At 38.4% G+C, this 9,370-nt stretch overlaps 1 protein-coding gene across 1 annotated transcript in view; it reads right to left on the bottom strand.

The window, feature by feature from the left end:
* The window catches only part of LOC103805791 (interleukin-1 receptor-associated kinase 4-like), a 9,738-nt gene extending 431 nt beyond the window's left edge, over window positions 1–9,307 (bottom strand). The window contains 10 exon segments of the mRNA XM_009078453.1: window positions 361–423; window positions 1,225–1,408; window positions 3,678–3,787; window positions 5,823–5,937; window positions 6,192–6,256; window positions 6,632–6,792; window positions 7,526–7,723; window positions 8,047–8,192; window positions 9,154–9,199; window positions 9,202–9,307. Of these exon segments, the coding sequence (XP_009076701.1) occupies window positions 361–423; window positions 1,225–1,408; window positions 3,678–3,787; window positions 5,823–5,937; window positions 6,192–6,256; window positions 6,632–6,792; window positions 7,526–7,723; window positions 8,047–8,192; window positions 9,154–9,199; window positions 9,202–9,307 (1,194 nt within the window).
* Window positions 9,308–9,370: the final 63 nt, after the last annotated feature.

The following is a 9,370-nucleotide window of genomic DNA, read 5'->3' as shown; positions in this document are numbered from 1 at the left end:
CAGCAGCACAATTATTTACCAATATCTGCAGAAACTACCTATTAGAGTATAAATAAAATACAAATTTGCTGAGAAATCATAATGGTCTTACGAGAAGAAGCAGTACCAAAACAAAGAATTCCAGTATCAGACTGGAAGATGATGACCTTCAGGGCCAAACAATCTACCAGCCAAGAGGGAAAAGTTTCAGCCTCACTTCTAAGATGAATGCTAACGTAAGACGAATGCCAACGTAAGAGCTGTTTTCACAACTACATATTTTGATGACTAATTTGATTGTCTCAGAACCTGTTAACTGACTATGATTTCATACAAAGTGATCCTGGAGCAAGGGGAGGTGAGAGTGCAAAAAGAACATACCAGTAACTGTGGCTCCCTGTTTTCATCTATTGGAGGAAGACCCGTTATAATTTCTAGCAAGACCTAGGAGGAAAAAAAATGAGAAAAGAAAATGAAGCATAGAATAATCCTTAGCATATATACTATTTCCAAAAAGGAGCATGACTCCAAACCTTTCAAAGAAATGCTCACAGTACCTGTGTTTGTCCCAAGATACCTCTCTATACAACTGATTGTTGCTGCTGTTGGTCCTGCCTTTATTTCCACTGTTATTACCAGTGTGGTTTATGAATTTCAGCACAAGTTCTTCTCACCCTACACGGTGCTCCTTCAAAGCAACATGGAAGGATTTCTCAAGTATTCAGACACAGTGTCTGGCCTAGCTTCCCATGAAACTAAATGCCATGAAGGAAGTAGTTAATAGTAATTAGGGTTTTGGATCTATTCAGAATGGATTCATTATTCTTCCAAATATTAAGCTCATGTCTTTTTTGTACTCAGCTCTGAGGCAAAGCCCATGTGGACAGTGTACTTTTGGTGCTAAAACACACTTAATTTTGGACCATTTTCTGGAATTTCTTTCTCAGCCCGAGTTACACTTTTGCGCAATACAATGCAAGAAGGAACAAAGTTCCACATCACTTCAAACCACATTTACATAGCACCTGGAATATTATTTTACTCTGGTCTTTCACACAGAAATTCAACATATTCACATCATTTTTAAACCAATCAAAGTTCAGAAATATTATCTCAAGAAAACATCTAAGGGGGAAAGAAAAATTATAAACCTGAGTAGATTATGTCATTTCAGATATTCTGGATTTTGCATGCTTTTATCATTGACCAAAAAAACATGTACACTGCTTCCTACATTCTACTTACTACTCCAAAACTGAAGATGTCAGACTTTGGTGTTATCTCTCCTCGCAGAGCTTCGGGTGCCATGTAGGCTGCTGTTCCAACAATTCTTTCAGTCATGATTGTCTGTGTGAATGTTACAGATGCTCTTGAAAGGCCAAAGTCAGAAATTTTGGGCATGTATGTATCAGTTAATAAGATATTTGCACTGGAGGAGAGGGGAGGAGGGGAAAAAAAAAAGAGAATTTTCCAGACCAGTAATTAGGTTTTATAACAGACTGCTAACTCTTTAGTAACCAAATGTAAACTCCTATTCTGACTGTCTTCAAAGCCAAAATATTTATACATTATCCATATTAAAAAATGCAAGTTCATTTTGTTGGAAATCACTCTATTTAGAAATTAATTGTTCTAAATAAATCAACTGTCTGCCAAGATCCAGCCATATTTTTTCTTGTGTGTGCATGCATGCATGCAAAAAAGCCCAAGAAAAAAAAAAACAACAGATACCCCTCCCTACCCCCAAACCCTACAAATACAAAACTTTCTTATAAGAGACCAATTATGTTACACTTTTGTTTTGGCTTCATGAAGGACAATAGAGAACAGCTCTGATCTGAAAATAAAGAGTAGCTCTGAACAACTGGTATTGGATTACAGTATGATTCTTAGAGTCTCAGTCTCTGCTCAGAACTAATTATCTAATACTATGTCAACCGTTACAAAAGAATACTAATATTCTTATTCTTGCCTTGGAAGAAAACCAGAAAAACCTATTACTGCTAGAATAATCTATGTGCTGTGTTTCCACTTGATCTCCAGCTTTTACTTTCCTTAAAAAAAAAACCCAAAACCTGACAAACGTGAGTCATCTAAAAGACCATAACACTTTCATAAAATACTCAGTGAGATGAATTACAGCATACATCTACTGGTTTTTAAACTTGTAGCACTTGGAACCATTTTAAAATCACTTGATTTAATATTTCTGTAATACTCATTTTCTGATCCCCTTAATGGAACTGTAAGAAAACCACATAGCCTGGTACAACATAAAACACTTACTAGAAACTTAGACTTCTAACTTCCCATTCTTCTTGTTCACCAAATCTTAATGAAATTAAGACAGCTCTAAGTTACAATGGATCACTTGGTGCCAGAACTGCTGTAAATAATGCTAAATGTAAGACCACCACAAAAGGCTAAACACTAGTCAAGGTATTACCCACCAACTTTCATATTTAAAGCTCAGCTTCTAAAAGAAAGGGCAAAATCACATCGTCGTAAATCTGAGCTTCTTATCACCTTCAATCAAGTCCAAAGAGTGGTCACGACTTTGATATACCACAAAGAGCACAACAGAAACAAGTTTTACTGCAACTGTCAAGCTTCAAGAGATAAATGAACTATTTCCTGGGCATAACCAAGCCAAAAAACTGCGAAGAACTATGAGAACACCCATACAATCATGTGTTCTCTAGCCTGGAGAAGCTGCTTCTACTGCCTGTATGGTCTCCACATGTCATGGCAACATGAAGACTGAAGTTAACTTCTCAGATGTCTCTTCCTCTAAGTTTTGCCTGGAGTGAACTATGAATAACACGAACCAAGTTGATTGAACTATTCACACTGCAAGTACAAGAGGTTGCAAAATGGAATCCAAACAATAATCAAAACAAACCTCAATTCACAGCAGTTTGAAGGGCAGAAGCAGTGCAAGATAAAAACATGCATCTCTTCCAGTCATTACACTTCTCCAGAGGCTTAAGCAGGCAAGAAAAAAGAAACATACATTGTCAAAGCAACAAGCAGATACTATGAGGCAGCTGAAGCAAAACTCACAAGCTGAAAGGTCACAAACCTGAAGTGGTCCCAGTAGAGGAGGGAACTGGGGGTGTTTTGCCTGGAGAAAAGGAGGCTCAGGGGACACACCTTACTCCTATCTACAACTACCTGAAAGGAGGTTGTAGCAAGGTGAGGGTCAGCCTCTTCTCCTGAGTAACAAGAATTAGGATGAGAGGCAATGGCCTCAAGTTGCACCATAGGAGCATGGGATATCTGAAAACATTTCTTCACCAAAATGGTTGTCCAGCATTGGAACAGGCTGCCCAGAAAACCAGTCGAGTCACCATCCCTGGAGGTAGTTAAAAGACATGTAGATATGGCACTTCAGGATGTGGTTTAGTGGTGGCCATGGCAGTGCTGGGCTAACAGCTGGACTCGATTTTAAAGGTCTTTTCCACCCTAAACAATTCTATGGGTCTAATAACCTCAGAATTATCTTCAGAAGTCGTGTCCTTGCGGCACAGACAAGATTATTGTAATGGATGTCACTTGCAGAAAAGATTGTGCTTTTGGCTGAAGCAACAGTTCTTGCAGATTGTTCTCTCTAAAGTTACTTTAACAGGAGAAGAAAAAAAGCAAGTAAGAAAAACTAAAGAGTAAAAATGCAGCCAGCAATAGTCAGCAGCCTTTACCTTTTAATATCTCTGTGAATATGATTATTTTCATGCAAAAAGTTGATGCCATTTGCTGTACCTTGAACAATTTTACATCTTGTATTCCAAGAAATTGGTGGAGAGTTGTCCTTGAATAAGAAATAAAATTGAGCAAATGTGAAAATCTAATATATATGTATATGCTGACATAAACCAAAACATACAAAACCCCCACAATCCCAAACTGACTTCTTGCAATGTTTTGTTATTTTCAAGTAAATCATTGAAAAGACTAACAGCATACATTTCTTAATTTCCTTGGGCAGAAATACATGCACTGGTCACATTGAGTTCTTTCCCTGCATTTTGCCTGAGATTAATTCACAGGTTGCAAAACATATTCTTGATTAACATTCGACTCTGAGCCTACAAAGCCAAGCTGCACTGCACAGAACTATGTGTATCTCTACCTCACCTTCCACTCTGTATTGGCTCTGATAACAAAGCCTTTCACCCAGAGCAAATAATTCAAAGCAATCCACACCTTTTACTAGCAATGAGAAGTCAAATTTTCCAGTGGCTTTGGATTTACGACCTCACAGGAGTTTAGCCTGATTCATGTTACTAACTAGGCCTTAGAAGTGTGGACACTTACATTTCAAACCCACTTCTTAATCTTGTCAGTGGCCAAGGGAAAAGCATTAACAGTATCTCACCATTCTAGCCCCTCCCTCGCCTGCTCCTCAAAATCCAGACAAGAAGATGATATAAGCATGAGTCTGTGCCTCAAACACACGCAGTGAAATCACAAAATGAAGTTATCAGCAAGGGCACACATTCAGTAAGTCTATTCCTCACATAGTTGACCTTATCAGACTCACTGATTTATAGATTCTGTCATAAATTTGTCTCTTCCTTGTAAACGACTCAGTTATTTCTACTCCAGCTTTCAGTTACCACCAATCTTTTAAGCTCATTTAATGATAATAGCCTAAGTTACATGGATGAACATTTTCATATACATCCTTGTCAAGCACAGCTCATTTCTACACATAAAATTGCACTGTCCTTAGGTAAGACTTAGTCTCTCTTCTGCACTGTCAGTTCAAAAAACCAAAATAATTGCATATGTAGCAGTGTGTGCAAGCAAATTAATCAACCTAAACTGAGAGAGCAGTGCTACCAAACACATCCAGTTCCTTCCCAACCACTGCTAGTCATTCTAATCCTAATACCACTTCTTTCCTACTGGAGCAGCAGGATTTGTGCAGCCTGGCAGAGGAAACCTCTCCAGGTGAAAATGCAAGATCTTTGTCACCAAGTATTTTTTTCTAGCTTGATCAGTTCCCTAAGCCAGATCTTTCTCCAGCCAATAAATCCTAGAGCCAGTACAAGAGGATCAGTGCAGAAAAAAAGCAACACTTTTAGGTCTGGAGACATGGTGGGTGGAAGTAGCACCAATTTAAAAGGTTCACCATATTACAACCTCAGAAGCTGCATTTGCTTAGTATAGAGCAGATTTTTTGAACTCCTTCAACAAACTAACATGGACACTCATCTACTAGCTTAAGTCTAGCATGCTACTGGTATCACTCTGTCCTTCATACACAGAGTTGCCTCACCAAATCAAAGCAGCTTATTATTTATTAAAGGCCAAGACAAGAAGATAAACCATTTGATTAAATCAGAAGAGAGCTTTGCACTTACACAAAATAATAATTTTTAAAAATGTAATTACCATTTATTTAGGCACTTTAGAAATAGATAAGGTGACTACGAGCATTGTGTTATAACCACTATCACAAGGACAATGAACAAAGGGGAATTTCACAATGCAGAATCTCAAGATCTGGCAGAGAACATGTCAACATCAGAACTGGGAACAATACTGCAGCACTCACTGCACTGCTTCACACAGGCATAGCAAGTCTAAGCTGCTGTGCCACTTCAGGTACTGGTACAGGACATTGTACTGTCAGCCTGATTTGACTTTAACCTACCTAAAACATACGCATAAAATGTTAATGGAAGAATATTTATTGTCATATTTTCTCCTGGAACACAAGAAGCAAGTAGTAAAGCATCACTTGGCCATTACAGTTCAGAACTGTTTCAAAGACATTCCATAGATACCCATTCTTTAGCAAAGTGAGACCACTGGAAGGTAAAGAAGATTTTACTTACCAGACAAGCAAGTCTGTCAAGCAATGAACCATTGGGCATGTATTCATACACCAGACATGGCTGAGCACCATCACTTGAGAAACCAAGTAATTCTACTAGATTTTCATGCTGACACCTATAGCAATAAAAAAATAAATAAAAATCTGTTCATACATGCTCTGAAAGACTCACAACATTTGATGAAAATAAAAGGCAGAGGAAACTTGATTCGCAATTACTTGTTCTAGCCCTGCTGCACAAAGCCAGGTTTCTGTGGTGGTGCTTTAAAGCAACCAAAATATGGTTGTGCTGTGTAAGAAACGTTCTCACCTAACATGAAAATCATTAAGTTATGCTAGAAAGGCAAAAATCATGTAACGCTGTACTCACTTTGCCATTATGTTTATTTCTTGTTCAAATTGCTGTTTCAAGTCCTGAACACTGACATCAACCATCTACAAAAGGCAGTATTTTCATCAGTGGCCACATTCAAATGAGCAGTTGTTTGTCAATTTAATAAAAATTGGAATTGCAAGCCTTTCTTTAGTTTAGTAATATGTAACAACTAGTTACCTGTTTATAAGATATTTCTTACTCAGCCTGAGCTGCTCAAAGGAACCCTACCGAGGCAGCAACAATTACCTCTTGTGACTGTGCTGACTCACAACACTGATGGGACTACAGCATAAGGTTCTCAACCCAATGAATGTTTAACATGGTGACACTTTTTGAAGCGTAACATTCAACACCTTCCACAATAAACAGGATAAACAAGTCTATACTCTAAAGTACATGGTCATAAAAATGGAAAAATGCCCAGGACAACTCACAGCAACAAGCTTCTTGACAGCCACATTTCTGCCATTGATGTAGCCTTTGAACACAACACCAAAGCCACCTTCTCCCAGTTTGTTACCTCCAGCTGATTCTGGTCGGGCATCAAAGTTATTTGTAATGCTTTCCAAGTCATGGAACAAAAAATTATGGAAATCTGAAAGACAAATTTGCCATTTAGCACAAAGCTGTGTTTTCACTTAAGGAACAAGTGTATTGAATAGTTTTTCTGCCCCAGTTCTACTAAAACAAAAACTTGCTACCACACAAATCCTGACACAGTGGAGCCCTATTTCCAGCTTTGTGATGAAGATACCAGAAAACAAAAAAGGAAGATAAATATATATAATTAGCTATGCATAATTTTCTTTACAAATAGCACTGTAGCAGACTTCAGACTGTATTTTTTGTTCATACTCATAATACAAGTAATAGCAATTAACCATGCAGCAAATCACAGAGAGAGCCACACTGCCTTAGATGTAAGAAATATACCTAGACCACATCATGTTTCTTGCAGCAACCCAGAAGTGGACATTTAGAGAGGAATAGGCCAACCACACACTCTCCTAAAATGCCTTGAGTCATCTTTTCTCCAGCATTCTTAGTCATTCCTGACATATAAAATCCAGCTGAACAGTTGACAAAATAAGTATTGGAAAAGAGCAACAGGACTATGTGTGGCACAAACCACCCTGCAATTTAATTTAAAGTCAAGTTTTCCATCACAGCAAGTGACTTAACTGGCAAGCTGCAAGATGTTGTTTCCTATAGATACCTGATGACAGAACAGTCATCACTCTCATGGATTGCTATGATTTATTTCACATGGGGTGAAGGACAGATCAGTAAAAAATACAGTACTTAATTCTACCAAACTAAGTGCCTACCTGTGTTACTGGACTGTGAGCTGCTATTTTCCTGACTTAAGTGGGAAGGAGCTGAATGTTGCTTCTCAGTACTCTGAGCCAAAACAGGCTTTACAGATGCCACTTCTTTTTCCTGTACAGGTAGTTGTTTCTCATGCATAGGCAAAGTTTCCTGTGAATAAAGAGGTAATGTAGCTTCTTGTGGCATCTTTACAGCTTCTGCAAATGGAATTGAGAAAAAAAGTGTTAACTAGTTTAGGAACAAGAAGAAACAAGTAATATTAATGACAATATTTTTTGAAGATTAGGAGACACAAGCATCATGAGAAGGTTATATTCTGACATGATGTGTAAACTGCAGCATTTTTAGTGAAACTGGAAACTCTAATTCTAAACTGTTATTACAAGGAATAAAAAGTGGCACATATATCCACTTTTGCTTATTTTGACCTAATCCTTTCTGATTTTAAAATTACTGTGAAGCTCTTTAGCATCTTATAAAAATGAGAACACAATAGAAAATGTACAAAAGTAACAGTCACCTGGAAGCAAAAGGCTTGCTGGTGCTAGGAATTGATTCCTAATCAGCAGATCCACAAGATCAGCAACTGTACAGTTTGTCGTTCCCCAGTCATAAAGCAATTCACACGTTGGGCTCTTTCCCATTTGTACAAATGCTTCAAATCTCCTTAAAAGATAAATGAAAACCAACATTAAAAAACAAAAGTGGCCAAGAGACTTCAAGAACCATGGTAAAGAGATTAAAGACAAATGATCACAGAAAAAAATAAAACACTGAAAAAAATCTGAATATGCTGCACAAATCTTCTGAAAATCCAGCTAAAAAACCTAAAGACATTCAAAACCAGGGGAAAATATGCGAAATATAGGAAAAACTAAGGGGAAAATATGCATACACAACTTCAACATTTTGCCCAGTACCAGTAATATATTGGCACATGGAACTAACAAAGATTGTCACCAAGAAAGAGAGGGTAAGTCAGAGCCTGATCAAATGGAAAAATAATTGGTTTCCATCCATTTGGTATTCATATCTCATTTTGAATACTTTGAGATGAGCACTAGGCAGAAATTGAGATCCAGGATTCTGAGTGATTTACTACTATTACAAAAATACAAAGATTTAATGCTAACGTCCTTAGAAGAGATTGGAGACCCAAGATAATACATGCAGCATTTAAAATCTCACAACCTTTGAAACAAGACCTTCAAGCAAGAAAATGCTGCTGACATTACTTCCCAATTAACTTGTTAGCTTTCAGCCTTAGGCTCCCCACATTTGTTGGACACTTTCTTGGGAACAGTGAAATTAGGAGTTACAGTCTCTTAGGCACAATGAGGTCAACGTTCAGGAGTGTCTATAGAGTACAGAAAGTTACACGGCCAATGTTCTATTACTAAAAACACATGTATCTGTGGCTCTAATTAATTCCAACCTCCTCAATCCTCTTTGGCTAGAGATTGCCTGAAAAACGACCTGCAGGACGAGTAGGAGTAATTACCTCGAGTTCCCTAAGGGAAACCGCAACAAGTCACAGTAACCGGATGGGAAACGAGATAGAACCAACAAACAATTCACATGAAAGAGGAAACACAAGAGATTACGCCACACAACTTTTATACAACACCTGATATGCATCTGGCTGTATCTGCTTTCACCAGACGCGTCGCTTTCGCAAGCTTCTTCCCCCCTTCCTGCGGGTCGATCAGGTCTGCCAGCCGCCTCAGGAGACCATAGCTCAGGCAACGAACGAACGTGGAGCTCGTCACGGGCTGGTTCATCTTCAGCTCCTGCGGGACACAAACGACACCGTCACCCCGCGGAGGTTCGGCCGGCGGTGCGGG

The sequence above is a fragment of the Acanthisitta chloris genome, unplaced genomic scaffold (genome assembly GCF_000695815.1).
Source record: "Acanthisitta chloris isolate BGI_N310 unplaced genomic scaffold, ASM69581v1 scaffold18567, whole genome shotgun sequence".
Lineage (NCBI taxonomy): Eukaryota > Metazoa > Chordata > Aves > Passeriformes > Acanthisittidae > Acanthisitta > Acanthisitta chloris.
Note: the sequence above shows the minus strand (reverse complement) of the source record. Positions and strands in the feature narration are given on the sequence as shown.